The sequence below is a fragment of the Lepidochelys olivacea genome (genome assembly GCF_965140295.1).
Source record: "Lepidochelys olivacea isolate rLepOli2 genome assembly, chromosome: 2".
In the NCBI taxonomy this organism is placed as follows: Eukaryota; Metazoa; Chordata; order Testudines; family Cheloniidae; genus Lepidochelys; species Lepidochelys olivacea.
Window position 1 is genome coordinate 2,924,839 of NC_140412.1, and position 15,224 is coordinate 2,940,062.

Consider the following 15,224-nt stretch of genomic DNA (forward strand, 5'->3'; position numbering starts at 1 on the left):
TCTGGACCCCACCTGCTAAGCCCTCCCCCCAGCACCCAGACAGCCCCCCACGGAGCTCCAACCACCTTCACCTGGACCCCCCCCCGTAGAGTCCCATTCCCCCTGCACCCAGAATCCTCCAATGAGCCCCTGTGCATCCACATCCCCCCCACATCTGAGAACTTGAATCCTGCCAGGCTGAGCCTGCCTGCCCCATATCTGGCTTGGAGGGCACAGCTGGGCATGCCTGTGAGACTGTGTCTCTTGCTCACTATCCTGGTGCACCTGGCATGGAGGGGCAGGGGACAGGCTTTAGCAATGGTTTGATGTGGGCATTGCATGTGTTGAAGCAAAGTGTAATTACTGGGTGTGACGTTATTGACTTGAACTGGGACCATATAGAACATTGTTGCGACCAAGATCCTGTAGTGGCACCAAATCGTGTATAAAGGGGGTCGAATAAGGCGTCTAAGACGAGGTTATGGTTTGCTGGTTAGGATTATGTGATCTGTTTGCATGTATCGTTTTTGTATTTAAAGATACATGTATTGGCTCTATACTGTCTGTATGCTATGCTTCTGGGTGACACCCCAGACAAGTTGATGACAGCTCTGCCTAGCCTGCTTGATGGCCCATTGAGGACCATCCGCTGTACAACTGACCCATTAAGAGAAGGCAGACGCCCCTTGGGACTCAGCAAGGTAGGCAGGGACCTGCCTAGGAACAGAACTCTGAGGTTTTTCCAGGCCATGGGATGGACAGCTTGTCTTTGGGACAAAAAAAGACAGACCACATGGCAAAAGACTATAAAAGGCTGCTGCAGCTCCTCCATCTTGTCTTCAATCCTGCTTCATACCTCTGGAGGGACATTGCTACACTGAAGCTTTGAACCAAGGACTGAAGGACACATGCCAGCTGTGGATGGACTCCAGAGACTGGATTTGAACCTGCCGTTTATTCCATCCCTGCTACAAGCCTGAACCAAGAACTTGGCTGTTACTGTATGTCATTGATTCCATTGAACCCATTCTAGCTCTCATCTCTATCCTTTTCCTTTTATGAATAAAGCTTTAGATTTTAGATTCTAAAGGATTGGCAACAGCATGATTTGTGGGTAAGATCTGATTTGTATATTGACCTGGGTCCGGGGCTTGGTCCTTTGGGATCGAGAGAACCTTTTTCTTTTACTGGGGTATTGGTTTTCATAACCATTCGTCCCCATAACGAGGGGCAATGGTGATGATACTGGGAAACTGGAGTGTCTAAGGGAATTGCTTGTGTGACTTGTGGTTAGCCAGTGGGGTAAAACCAAGGTCTTCTCTGTCTGGCTGGTTTGGTTTGCCTTGGTATGCACAGAAACTCCAGTCTGGGGCTGTAACCGCCCTGCTTGAAGCAATTTGTCCTGAATTGGCACTCTCAGTTGGGTCCCACCAGAACCAGCATCATTACACTGGGCATGGTCTGTTTTGGGCTGAAAAAACAGTTTAGACTTGTTTTACTGAACAGCAACAAAAGATAGCAGCCCTCCCATCCCAGGAGAACATGACACAGGGAAAGAGAAAATTTATCTCCTGGTCTTTCTGAAAGACATATTTGATCATATGTCATATAAGGGTTTTATTTCCATTTTGTAAGGATAATAAATACAATGTGGTTATTAAAAATACCATTAACTCTGTGGCAAGCGATGCAGGCAGATCTGCTTCGTGCAAAGGGTAAGATACGGGTGCCATAAGGAGAACTCAGTTTGGAGTGGGCCATACAAATCTTGTTTTGTAGATGTTTCTTTCCCTTTTCTTCCCTTCCTGCCTGCTTGCCCGGAGTCTGGGGACAAACTGAAAGCTGAATTCAACGGAAGTTCCTGTGATTTCAGGTCCTCGCTTTCAAGCGGACCCAGGTTCGCTGGACACCTAAATGGAGCAGTTGTACAGAATCAAGAGGTGTCTTTAGACACATCCTGGTAGGGCCCTACTAAATTCATGTCCATTCTTGTCAATTTCACAGATGGAGCTGCACTGCTGTAGGGGTCTGGAGAAGATGCTTGTCACGGGGTCCCCGGGCGATGCTCTGGAATTGCTCCCCATGAAGCCAGGCAGGACTCTGGGGAAGGCTCCTCTCTGGGAGCAGCCTGTCTGCAGGGCAAAAAGCTCACACGGCTTCCACCTTCTTGGGTCTGACCTCGGAGCATTCAGCATCCTCTGCCCCTCCGTGCGCTTCCAACAGCGAGTCTGCCCAGGCGGGGTCCTGGGGAAGCCAGAGGGTCCTGCCCCCCAACTTCGCAGTCAGACGTGACTCTCAGCCAGCCAGGAAAACAGAAGGTTTATTAGACAACAGGAAAATGATCTAAAATAGAGCTTGTAGGTGCAGAGAACCGGACCTCTCAGCTGGGTCCATTTTGGGGGCAGTGAGCCAGACAACCACATCTGTACTTCACTCCACATCCCCAGCCTGTCCAAACTGACTCCACTCCAGCCCCTCCTCCTCTGGGCTTTGTCCCTTTTCCGGGCCAGGAGGTCACCAAGTTCCTTTATTCTCCAACCCTTTAGCTCTCACCTTGCAGGGGGGAAGGGAAGGGACCAGGCCATCAGTTGCCAGGAGACAGAGCGTTGGCCATTTATGTACACTGGCCCTTTGCAACAATTACTCCCCCTTATCCCACCACCTAGAGACTTTAGAAATGCATAGGGAAAACTGAGGCACCCCTACAGTATTCAGAGGAAACATTAAGAACAGTCCCACTTCGTCACAATGCTTTAAGCCAATGGAAGAGAGACGCTCTCCCACTGACACAGCAGTGCCTATGGGGCTGGGGGGGGTGGTTGGGTCACTATAACTATGTAGCATGGGGGTGTGTGGATTTTTCACACCCCGAGTGACGTCATTATACCACAGCAAGTGTGTAGTGTAGACTTTGCCGAAGACTCCTATTGACTTCCATGGGAATTAGATCCAGCGCATTGAGAAATTACTTTAAAAACCTATGGCAGGGATAACGTTTTTGATTAGACTCTAGAGGGTGATGCAAAGTACCTACAGAGAAGTGACTGTGACCTCTACAAGTTTGAACTTGAGTAAAATATTGTTCTGTTTTAATTTAGGCCCATCAAATTATTTTACTCGAAAACCAAGAAAAGCTAACCCCAGGGAAGACGATTGCTTCTACATGAAGATAAAGACAGTATTTCTATAGTAAGACAATGTTTATGTAACTCTCAGACGAGGGAGACGTGATTCATAATTACATGAGAGTGCTCGGTTCTCTTTATTCAAGAATTTGTTTCTATGCTAATGTTGATTTCTCAGTGGTAGCTGGTAAACATGGCAAATAATTATGTTAAAATAAAAAAGGTGATTAAATAATTAATGTAAACTGTATTTGTGATTTCAAGTCCATTATAATTTAACTACCACTAACATTCGGTAAATCCAGAAATTAGGCCTCTATATATTATTAACCCCCTTGACCCCGCAAATAGACGTCAAAGTACGCCCATGGAGGGGACCATGCGTGTTCAGCCAGGGCTCATTGGCTGCCAGGGCTCCCTCCCGAGCCATCCGAACAGCTGTGGTTGGGGGGTGCAGAGCACCCAATTGGAGTTGGTGCATATGGGGCACAGCCCCAATCCCCAGCACCGCAGGCCCTGGGCCAGGAGCCACGTGGGCCAGAGTCTCAGGAAATCTCTCCCAGGTCAGGGAGGGAGGGCGGAGGGCAGGGAGCAGTGGGCAGGTGGGGCCTGGAGGGCGGAGGGTGGGAAGAGGTGGAGTGAGGGTGCAGCCTCAGGGAAGGGGGTGGGTCAGAAGTGGGAAGAGGCACAATGAGGGCAGAGCAGAAGCAGAGTGGGGCAGGGCTTTGGGGCAGAGCAGGGATGGAGCACCCCTTGGGGGAAAAGAAAACTCAGTGCGTAGGCTGTACCCCTTCCCAGGGACCGGCCCTGTGAGCTGCCAGCCCCTGGCACGGCCTCTGAGCAGCGGGCAGAGGGGGCTGGAACCTTCAGCCACTTACGGGCCCCATTGGCACAGGTGCCTGGGCACGTCCCACCCCCCTGCCCCGGGCCCGTCACAGCCCCAGCCCTCGCCCACAGCAAGGCAGAGAGAGCTTGGGAGACGCATCGTTTTATTGTCCATGGGGCAGGCTGAGCTCTGCGGGACTCGGGCCTGGCATGAGCCATCACGGATCCCCCGACACAACCAAGCCAGTGGCCTCCTCCCAGCCCCTTCTGCTCTCCCCACTCCTGCGGGGCAGGGCTGAGTGTGAGCAGGGGGCGGCTCGAGGCTCCTTCACTGAGCAGCCGTGTGGGATCAGCGTGGGGCAGAGGGTCTGTGGGGGGAGTTTGGGGTCTATGGCTGGGCTGTGTGAGATGGTGGCGCCGGGAGGCCCCGGCAGAAATCGGGCCCCCTTGGGCCAGGCACTGAGCAAGCAACAGGCTGCTCCAGAGAGCCCCAGGCCATCCCTGTCCAGAGGGGCTGCCCAGCTGCATGGCCTGCAGGGCACCTGGGGTAGTTTGGAGGGGGTGGGGGCAGGGCAGCAGGACCTGAGCCAAGCCCCAGGGAGCGAAGCCACGCTGGGTGAGCAGTGCCGTGGGAGGGGCGATCCCTGGGGTGGGGGAAGAGTGTCCCTGAGATCTGTGTTTGGGGTGGCTGCCCTGGGTGTGAACGGTGCCTCACCTCGGAGTGCCCGCCCAGGGCCCGGGGGCTGGGTGTGAACAGTGCCATGCCTCTGAGTGTCCACGCGGGGGCTGGGTGGATGGGTGTGAACGGTGCCATCCCTCTGAGTGCCCACCCAGGGCCCGGGGGCTGGGTGTGAACGGTGCCATCCCTCTGAGTGCCCACCCAGGGCCCGGGGGCTGGGTGTGAACGGTGCCATGCCTCTGAGTGCCCGCACAGGGCCCGGGGGCTGGGTGTGAACGGTGCCATGCCTCTGAGTGCCCGCACAGGGCCCAGGGGGTGTTGCTCTCCCAATAAATAGCACAAACAGACAGGGGCACAGGGTGCTCTGCAGACAGTCCACGGGCATCGCTGAAGAGCAGCCTCCCCTCAGTCATGCCCATTGCTTGGTTGTGCCCCTCCCCCCTGGAAGCAGCCCCACCTCCCCCTGTGGGCTCAGGTCCATGGGGGGCCGGGCAGGGGTCACAGCAGGGTAAGGTTCTCCTCATACAGGGACAGCAGCAGCAGGATGGCCCAGCCCCCCAGCAGGCCCAGGTTGTGCAGGGCAAAGAGCAGCCAGGGCCGCTTGTCCTTCACGTTCATCATGGTGGGCAGCTGGAAGGGAAAGGGGGGTTAGGGCAGGGCCTGCACCCACCGTGCCCGGTACGGAGCCGCAGCCTGGGGCGCGTGGCCCTGGCAGCCCTGCACTGTGAGGGCGACTCAGTCAGGGGCTACAGCACTGCAGGGCCCACAGCTCTCCCAGCAGGATTCACAGCGCCCACCACTGAAATGCAGCCACCTCTGGGGTGGGTCAGGGCAACTGGCTCACGGCCACAGCACCACTGCCCAGATAAATCCCAGCTGCAGGGGGGGCCGAAGGGAAGCGCCCACACTGGGGTTCGGCCAGGACAGGGGGCTAAGGCCCCAGCAGCGGGAAAGTACCCTGGGAGCTTTGCTGAGTGCAAGAGAGCAGGGGCCTGAGTTTCACGTCTCATCCAAAAGGCAGCGCCCCGTCGCGCTGGGCCGGCACATCACAGCCATTAGGGACCCTGAAGGGAGCGCGCCCCCTAGCAAGTCCCCACCCCGCTTTCGGCACCACAGCCCACAGGGATCCGCCCTGACTGGGCGCGTGCTCGCTGCACTGCCCTGGCTTCCCCGCAGGGCTCCCAGCCATGGGACGCCCTGGCCAGCCCGCGGAGCTGGGGAGCTCTGCCAGAACCCCCGGCCGGGAGCGGGAGGTCGGTGCCGGTGGGCTGGATGGAGGGGGGCGGGTGTGACAGGGAACGGCGGGGGAGGGCTAATGAAAACGAGGGGCATTGAGGAGAAAGCCAGTACTAGGCTACCCCCCGTGCCACTATGCCGACACCCTTCAATCCCGACCCGGAGCCCCCTGCTTGCCCAGCCCTGGGCTCCCCCCTCCCTCAAGCTCTGCTGACACCCCTCAGTCCTGACCCGCAGCCCCTGCTAGCCCAGCCCTGGGCTCCCCACTCCCCCAGCTCTGCCGATGCCCCTCAATCCCGACCCGCAGCCCCCTGCTAGCTCAGCCCTGGGCTCCCCACACCCCCAGACTCAGCTCTCAGCGGGACCCTTGGATTAGGACTCTCTCGAGCTGGGCGTGGGGGCAGGGCAGGGGTCCGTAGCCAGGGGAAGCCTGTGTGCGAGCCGCTCACCATGTCGCAAAGGGCCACGTAGAGGAAGAGGCCCGTGGCCACGGTGAAGATCCAGGCCTGGAACTCCTCGCCCGTCGTCACCGAGAGGGCGATGTAGAGGCCGAGGAAGGCGGTCAGGGCGCTGCTGAAGTTCAGCAGCAAGGCCTTCTTGACGCTTAGCCCCGCGTGCAGCAGAGCCGCGAAGTCCCCTGGCAGGGCGGGAACGAGAGCCCGTCAGCGGGGGCTGCCATTCGCCTGGGCGGCCGGTCACCCCCCACTACGCCAGCCTGGGCTGGGCGTCACCTCCCCTGGCTGGCCCAGCCGGAGCCTGGAGTCACCCCGCAGCTAGCCCGGTAAGAGCGGCTCTGAGCCGGTCCCGGGCCGGAGTCCCTGGGAAATTTCCCCTGGGGGTCTGGGCTGAATACCCCGCAGCACGGCCTTGGGGCAGCCCAGCGCTGGCTGAGCATCCGGCGACTCCCCCACCCCCCGGGGCAGCCGCCCACCTAGCTCGTGCGGCAGCTCGTGGCACAGCACGGCCAGCGACGTGGCCAGCCCCGTCTTCCAGGAGGTGGAGAAGGCGGCCCCCACGGCCAGCCCGTCGGCGAAGTTGTGGATGGCGTCTCCGATGGTGATCATGTAGGGGATCATGCGCTGCTCTGTGGAGTGAAGGGCAGTCAGGGCTAGGCCAGGGGCCAGTCCCCTCCCAATGGAGAGACCACCGCCAGCCTGGGGCCCCCCACCCCACATACCCAGACCCCCAGGCCCAACCCCCAGGCCCCCTGCCCCACCCACACCCCCAGTCCCAGCCAGCCTGAGTCCCCTGCCCTGCCCACAGCCCCAGGCCCAGCCAGCCTGGGACCCCCGGCCCCACCCACCCAGACCCCCAGGCCCAGCTTGCCAGGATCCCCGCCCCCTCCTGCACAGGCTCAGCCCAGCGACCCTGGTGCCCGTCTCTGACAGCAGTGAACGGCGGATACTTTAGGGATGGGTCATGAAGCCCCGAAGACCCAGGTGGCCCCAGGCCTGGTGCCTCTGCTGGGGTGGAACAATGTCAAGCCCTTGTCACTGTGTGAATGTGAGAGCAGCTCCCACACCAATGGCCCAGTGGCCTAATGGATAAGGCACCAGCCTCCGGAGCTGGGGATTGTGGGTTCAAGTCCCACCTGGGTTGGGGGGGGGCAACAAATATTTCTGCTTTTCCCAAACCACTAAGCTGGGGGGTGAGTGCACCAGGGGCAGCGAAGTGCCGGGGGCACCAGGCAGGAGCAGCAGCAGAAAGATGAAGCCCCACGGCTGCGGGTAAGAGGCTGTAGGTCCCACCTGCCCTGGCCCCCCCAGACACAGGGTGGTCCCTACCCCAGGGATTTCCTCCGCTCCAGCCTTCCGGTGCCTGAGCTGATCCTACCCCCGCTGGGTGGGGTCTGATTGGGGGTTCCGAGGTTGGGGTGGGGGGTCTGATTGGGGGGCGTTGGGCTGGGTGGGGTCTGATTGGGGGTTCCCAGGTTGGGGTGGGGGGGTCTGATTGGGGGGCGTTGGGGCTGGATGGCGTCTGATTGGGGGGTGCTGGGGCTGGAGAGTGGCACCGAGGGGCTCACAGGGCTGGCGCCCCTTGCGGGGTAGAGGCCCTAACTCACTCACCCCGGGTGCGTCTCCCCTGCCCCGTTTTGCTGAGACTGGCTTCCTCCGCGGTGACCTGGAGGAGGGAGGGATGGACAGGGAGCGTGAGGGTTGGCCCTCACCCGGGGGAGCCCTCTGCTGGCAGCAGCTGCCTGAGGATGCCCCGTGGGGCCCAGACCTCCACCCGAGCAGTGACCCTGGGACCCCTGGCCACACCCCCAGCAGGGCCAGGCACAGCCGGCATGGGACACGCGCCCCGCTCCGCCCAGCAGAGGGCAGCCGTGAGCAGGACCCAGAACTGCCCCTAACCCCTTCACTGCCAGGCCAGCCCCAGAGCTGTGCCAGGCTGCGAAGTTAGCAAGGGGGAGGCGACGTTCAGGGACGTGCTCACCGGGCTGTACCTGGCGCTGCCCAGTGGGTGAGGCCCACCTGGCTGGCCCCGCCCTGCAGCCTGCGTCATCCCCCCCCACCATCCGGGGGGCTGGGCCTTACCAGGTCAGCCTGCGAGGCTCCTTTCTCCTGCTTCTTCCTCTTCTGCTCTGCCTGGTAGAGCTGCAAGGTCATGGCGTGGTCGTGCGGGTGGCCCCCGCCAGCCTCCTCCTGCCAGAACAAGACACACAGCTCACCCAGCGCCCTCCCCCCCGCCATGGCACCGATAGGGAGCGGCCCCCGGGCCCCGCGGGCACCCGCCTCCCGCAGCCCAGGGCATGGAGCACCAGCACCACCTGTGCCCAACGGGAGGCAGGGAGGCAGCCAGGCAGCGCCTGACGGGGTGTTGGCTAAGACGCGGGGAAAGGGCCAGGAGATCTTTAACCCATTCCAGCAGCACAGTTCCCACTACCCCCACCCCCTGGGGCATTGGGGTGAGCACTGCCTGCCAGGGGAGAGCGCCCCCTTCTGAGCCCCCCTCCCAGCACCCCGTGCTGAGCCCCCTTCCTGCAGTACAGCACCTCCTACCCCACCCAGGGCATTGGGGTCAGGGCTGAGTGCCAGGGGAGAGCGCCCCCTACTGAGCCCCTGCCCCATTCCCTATACCTCAGCGCCCCCTGCTGAGCCCCTGCTCTGCTCCCAGCACCACAGCACCCCCTAGTGCTGCACTGGGGCATTGGGGTCAGCGCTGGCTGCCAGGGGAGAGCACCTGCTTTTTCTGTGAATCCCGCCCCTCCAAAATACCCCATCTCCCTCCCCCACCTGCCCCCTGCCTCCGTCGCCCCCCAAACCTTGGGCTCGTCGCCCCCCAGGACGCTGAAGAACTTCTCCAGGAGGAAGAAGGCATAGATGCCACCCAGCACGGCCAGCAGCTTCCAGGTGGTGTCCCTGGGCCCGGCCTCCTCAGCCCCATGCGCGTGCCCCTCGTCCGCGTGCGAGTGCAGGCCCAGGAACTGCAACGACAGCACTAGGGAGTCTCAGCCGGGGCGGGGAATCGCTTGGGCACGCTGGGACTCCCCCTCTCTGCCCACGCACTCCCCGTGTGTAAGCACACGCCCCTGCCATTGCCACACACCCATGTGCATTCTCCCCCCCACCCCGCCACTGGCCAGCACGCATGCAGCCATCTGCACACCCACGTGCACTCACTCTCACGTGCCCATACGCACTCGCATGTGCCCTCATGAACACCCACGTGCCCATAGCTACACCCACATGCACACCCACGTGCCCATACGTACATCCATGTTCACACACTCTCACATGCCCGCTGTGACGAAGCAGAACTGTTCTTAATGTTCCTCTGAATAGTGTGGGGGTGCCTCAGTTTCCCCTAGGCAGTTCTTAAGTATCTAGGGGGTGGGGTAAGGGTGTATGATCGTTGCAGAGCCCTAGAGGGCAGATGTGTGCAGGGGTCTGGACACAGAGAATGGCCGACACCCTGTTTCCTGGCCACTGATGGCCTGGGCCCTTCCCCCCTGCAAGGTGAGAGCTAAAGGGTTGGAGAACAAAGGGATCAGGTGACCCCCTGGCCCGGGAAAGGGACAAAGCCCAGGGGAGGAGGGGGCTGGAGGGGGAATCAGTTTGGGGCTGGCTGGGGACATGGAGTGAAGTGCAGACGGGGTTGTCTGGCTCACTGCCCCCCAAAATGGACCCAGCTGAGGGGTCCCGTTCTCTGCACCTACAAGCTCTGTGTTAGACCGTGTTCCTGTCGTCTAATAAACCTCTGTTTTACTGGCTGGCTGAGAGTCCCGTCTGACTGTGGTGTTGGGGGGCAGGACCCTCTGGCTTCCCCAGGACCCTGCCTGGGCGGACTCGCTGTGGGAAGCGCACGGAGGGGCAGAGGAGGCTGAATGCTCCGAGGTCAGACCCAGGAAGGTGGAGCTGGGTGAGCTGTGTGTCCTGAAGACAGGCTGCTCACAGAAAGGAGACTGCCCCAGAGTCCTGCCTGGCTTCATGGGGAGCAGTTCCAGAGCATCGCCCGGGGACGCCGGGACACCCACACACACTCCCACGTGCCCGTACACACACCCATGTGCACCCGCCCCTGTGCCCACGCACACAGCGACCGGGGTGCTCACCCATGCCCATTTCCGAGCTGTGCACGCAGTGCCCAGGCGCGGACCCCCGGCTGGCCCGGCAGCTCACCTGGGGGATGAGGTGGAGCAGGGCGTCCCCGGTGAGTGAGCCCACGGCCAGGCTGACAAAGCCCTGGATGACGTAAGGGTAGGTGCTGGCACAGACGGTGCACAGGAGCAGGACGATGCCCAGCAGCGCACACAGGCAGATCACCAGCGTGGCCAGCGAGCCATAGATGTACCCTGTGCAGAGAGTGGGTGTCACCCACCCCGGCCCGCACAGGGCAGGACGCGGTACTCCCAGCCAGCCCGAGGCCCCCGCCCAGCTCCTCCCCCAGGCACTTGAGGCAGGAAGGAGCTGGGGTCTGCCCCCGCAGGGCACAGGACGTGGGAGGGGGCACTCGCTCTTAGCGGCTGTGGGGACATGGGGCACCGGGGCCACCGCATCCCACCCCACAACCAGCTGCTTGGAAATGGAGAGATCTCCGCACGCCCCGGGGGCTGCCCCTTGTTCTAACCCAGGCGGGACATAACACACGAGCACCGCCAAGCCCAGCCACGGGGCCCCTCTCGCCTGGCAGCCCCGGCTCGGCACGGAAAGCAGTACAGGAGACAGGGCCTCACTTTCTGCCACGGTCAGGCGGCCGCTGGGCACGCTCAGGTGAAGGACAGAGCAGGCCCCGCTGAGCTGCTGCTGGATCAGAGCCGGGCTGAGGCTGGTGAAGTCCGGGCCAGAGATCCCTGCGTCGGCCTCAAGGCTGTAGATCTCCAGGAGGTCGCCGGGGCTCAGACACATCTGGAAACACAGATGGTGAGTTACTGACGGAGTCAGGGGCACCCAAGCCACGGATCTGAGCCCCCTACGGCCCAGGGCCCTCAGCCAGTGGATAGCGGCCTCTCCAGGGCTTTGTCCCAGCTCCAGCGACATGGGTCTAGCCCACCCTCAGAAGGTTTCCTGCTTCTCAGCCTGCTCTGCCCTGGTTCGCTGCCAGCCCGAGGCCCAAGCATAACGCTCTTGCTGCCACACTGCCTGGGCTGGTGGCTCTTCATAGAATCATAGACTATCAGGGTTGGAAGGGACCTCAGGAGGTCATCTAGTCCAACCCCCTGCTCAAAGCAGAACCCACCCCAACTAAATCATCCCAGCCAGGGATCTGTCAAGCTGGGCCTTAAAAACCTCTAAAGATGGAGATTCCACCACCTCCCTAGGTAACCCATTCCAGTGCTTCACCACTCTCCTAGTGAAATAATGTTTCCTGATATCCAACCTAAACCTCCCCCACTGCAACTTGAGACCATTACTCCTCCTTCTGTCATCTGCTACCACTGAGAACAGTCTAGATCCATCCTCTTTGGAACCCCCTTTCAGGGAGTTGAAAGCAGCTATCAAATCCCCCCTCATTCTTCTCTTCCGTAGACTAAACAATCCCATTTCCCTCAGCCTCTCCCCATAAGTCATGTGTTCCAGTCCCCTCCTCATTTTTGTTGCCCTCCGCTGGACGTTTTCCAATTTTTCCACATCCTTCTTGTAGTGTGGGGCCCAAAACTGGACACAGTACTCCAGATGAGGCCTCACCAATGTCGAATAGAGGGGGACGATCACATCCCTCGATCTGCTGGCAATGCCCCTACTTATACATCCCAAAATGCCATTGGCCTTCTTGGCAACAAGGGCACACTGCTGACTCCTATCCAGCTTCTCGTCCACTGTCACCCCTAGGTCCTTTTCTGCAGAACTGCTGCCGAGCCACTCTGTCCCTAGTCTGTAGCGGTGCATGGGATTCTTCCGTCCTAAGTGCGGGACTCTGCACTTGTCCTGTTGAACCTCATCAGATTTCTTTTGGCCCAATCCTCCAATTTGTCTAGGTCCCTCTGTATCCTATCCCTCCCCTCCAGTGTATCTACCTCTCCTCCCAGTTTAGTGTCATCTGCATACTTGCTGAGGGTGCAGTCCACGCTCTTTGCTTCCTGCCACTGAGACCTGCCCCGAGGTCTGTGACTGCCCTTTGCGCACCAGACAGCAGGACACGACTCCAGCCCCAAACTGAAACGTGGGTGTGAAACTTCCCTATCCCACAGCTTTGCCCCCAGGCCTCTGCCCAGCCAGTCTGCTGCCAGGCAGTACCCACTGCCCTGAGAAAGGCTGTTCTCAGCCCTGGGAGGGGAGCGTGGCTAGAGGGAGCCTGGGAATCAGGACTCCTGGGTTCTGTTCTCGGGCTGTGGGACAGCCTCCCACTAGTGGTTCTGGGGAGAGCAACTGAATTGGGGTTAGGAAGGAGAGAGCTGGATGCGTTTCTGGTGGGTGGCTGGTGATGGTGGGGGCAGGGCTCGGCAGCCCGGGGCACACTTCCGGTTTGTGTCTATGCTTCAGGGCTTCAGCCGGCCACCGGCGGGTTCAGGAAGGGATCTGTCCCAGTGTATCCTTGGAGGATTTATCTCCTTCCTCAAGCACTGGGGATGGCAGTCCCTTTCTCTGGTGTTTGGCTGGCTGGTTCTTGCTCACATGCCCAGGGTCTGACATCCCCACATGTGGGGTGGGCAAGGAGTTTCCCCCCAGTCAGACTGGCAGGGACCTCAGGGGGGTCACCTTCCCCTGCAGCACTTGCCAGGATTCGCTGGGTGTAGCTCACTGGGACACTGCCCTGCCATTGCGGGGCCTTGGGCACCGGTACCCCTCAGTCCCTGCTGTGCTCTGCCTGTGGGCTGGGGTGCATCGGTCACGTTTCAGCTGTGGGGTTCGCATGGGGGTGCTGGGGGCCTGTGACGCCTAGGAGGTCAGACTATGATCTGGGTCCCTCTGGCCTTTAACCCAGTGATTCTCCAGATGCCCCTGCCCTGGACTCTGGGTCCCTCGGGCAGCTGACCTGGGGAGAGCAGTGGCCCTGCTGCCTACCGTGTCCCAGACAAGACCGGGATCATCCAGCGCCCGCTGCCCGGGGAGGCTCCGTCTCAGCTTCCTGAGCGTGTCGCCGGGGTGCGGGTCCAAGTGATCGTCGGGGTCTGTGTGATCGCCGTGGCGCTGGCTGTCATGGGGAGCTGATGCGGGCTCCGTGTGGTGATCGGCGTGTGATTCATTGTCATGGTGGTGGTCCGCGTGCTCATCCTCTGGCCCCAAGGCCAGATGGCCCATCAGTGCAGTCAGGCCTGTCCCAGGGCAACCCTGTCATGCCAGCTCCCTGCCCAGTCGCCCCCGGGCAGGAGCGGCCCTTCCCCTGCAGCCTCCTGCCCTGTCCCCTTCTAATCCTCCCTCACCCCAGGGCTCAGAGCTGGCTGGGGCCCGGGGATGCTGGCGCACAAGCTGCCCAGAGCTCCAGGAGTGGGCAGCCGGGCACCATTGACGTTGTCAAGTGGAACATGGCCGGGGAAATTCATCCCGGCTGCTCCCCCCCACCCTGGAGAGGGCGTTGCTGAGGCAGGGGCTGGGATGGGGCTTTGCATGAATTTCGCCCTCTGGACCCGGCTTCCGCGGCGAGTGGGGAGAGCCCAGCCAGGCTGTCGGGAGCCCAGGTCTCTGGGGTGCAATGGGGACGCATTAGCCTGCGTCACACCATCGGCCTGCCGGGGGCCAGAGCAGGGCTTTGCCCGGGGGCCGCTCAGAACTGGCACCAGTCCTGGCCTGGAGCGACAGCAGGGACCGGGCTCATGGCTGTCCCTGAGCCTACCACCGGAGAGCGCCCTGCTCACACCTGGAGCCAGCAGATGGCACACGCCCCGTTGGCAGGGAAACCCGTGCCAAGTGCCCGCTGGCCACGGAGCTGAAGGGCTGCAGGACCCATCCGCCTGTGCCATCCTTTCCCACGGGGTGGGGGCTCAGCAAAGCACCGTCCCCACCAGCCGTCCCCCTGGGGACCCAGCCCTCCCCCAGTGGCCTGCTGCAAAGGACTCTGGGGCCCTGCAAGGAGGAGCCTGGGGGGCTGGGGAGGAGAACTGAGCCCTCGGTTACCCCTGGCCACAGCTGCCCCAACTCACCTGCCAGCGTGAGGTTCTGGGACTCGTTGCCGTAGTGACGAAAGATGTACCCCAGGAAATAATGGGGGGGCGGCAGGGCGTGGAAGCAGTCCCCCAGCAGCGCGTGGTACATGACCGTCACCAGCATCTTCCCGGCCACGTCAGCCGTCACCCGGCCAGAGACCGCGGCGCTCTCCTGCAGGACATGGCCCGCGTCCAGGCACGGCTGGGGGGAGAGTGCCGATGAGAATGGCTCCCAGCCCAGCCCTACCTCCGCCCCATGGGTCTGGGCTCCCCCTGCAGCTGTGGCGGGTGGATTCGCGGTGCGGGGGGTGGGACACACAGGGTAAGGAGAGCGAGAAAGCGCCCACCAAGAGGAGATGAGAAATACCAAAGGGGGGTATCGGGGGGGTGGGGGAGTCTCCTGCTTTTTTCAGCAGCTGCTGGGTGTTTGCTCTGCGAGTCTCCCGTAATCCCCTGACACCAGGGCCTGGAGCTTTAGGACCCCCCCAGGTACCATGAGATGTGCCTGTCACGGAGTGTGGGGGAGTCCAGGCCCTGCACCCCTCTTCCTGGGATCCACTGAGACTCTCAGCCAGCCAGTAAAACAGAAGGTTTATTGGACAACAGGAACACAGTCCAAAACAGAGCTTGTGGGTACAACCAGGACCCCTGAGTCAAGTCCTTCTGGGGGAGCAGGGAGCTTAGACCCCAGCCCTGGGGTTCCCTGTGTTCCTCCACCCTGCCCCAAACTGAAACTAAACCCCCGCAGCAGTTCCCTGCTGCAGTCTCCGTCCACATTCCTGGGCAGAGGTGTTACCTCCCCCTCCCCCTCCTGGCTCAGGTGACAGGCTCTCAGGTCTCCCATCCCCAGGGCACA

General features: G+C 61.1%; 1 protein-coding gene across 2 annotated transcripts in view; it reads right to left on the bottom strand.

The window, feature by feature from the left end:
• Positions 1–1,623: 1,623 nt before the first annotated feature.
• Positions 1,624–15,224, bottom strand: part of SLC39A4 (solute carrier family 39 member 4) — a 28,128-nt gene continuing 14,527 nt past the window's right edge. For both annotated transcript variants that reach the window (XM_084618109.1, XM_084618110.1), the window contains 10 exons: positions 14,366–14,570; positions 13,290–13,540; positions 11,021–11,192; positions 10,467–10,639; positions 9,110–9,271; positions 8,382–8,489; positions 7,911–7,965; positions 6,776–6,928; positions 6,294–6,481; positions 1,624–5,238 (listed from right to left, as the gene is read on the bottom strand). In XM_084618109.1, the coding sequence (XP_084474235.1) occupies positions 5,107–5,238; positions 6,294–6,481; positions 6,776–6,928; positions 7,911–7,965; positions 8,382–8,489; positions 9,110–9,271; positions 10,467–10,639; positions 11,021–11,192; positions 13,290–13,540; positions 14,366–14,570 (1,599 nt within the window). In that variant the 3' untranslated portion in view covers positions 1,624–5,106. The remainder of the gene's footprint in view (positions 5,239–6,293; positions 6,482–6,775; positions 6,929–7,910; positions 7,966–8,381; positions 8,490–9,109; positions 9,272–10,466; positions 10,640–11,020; positions 11,193–13,289; positions 13,541–14,365; positions 14,571–15,224) is intronic.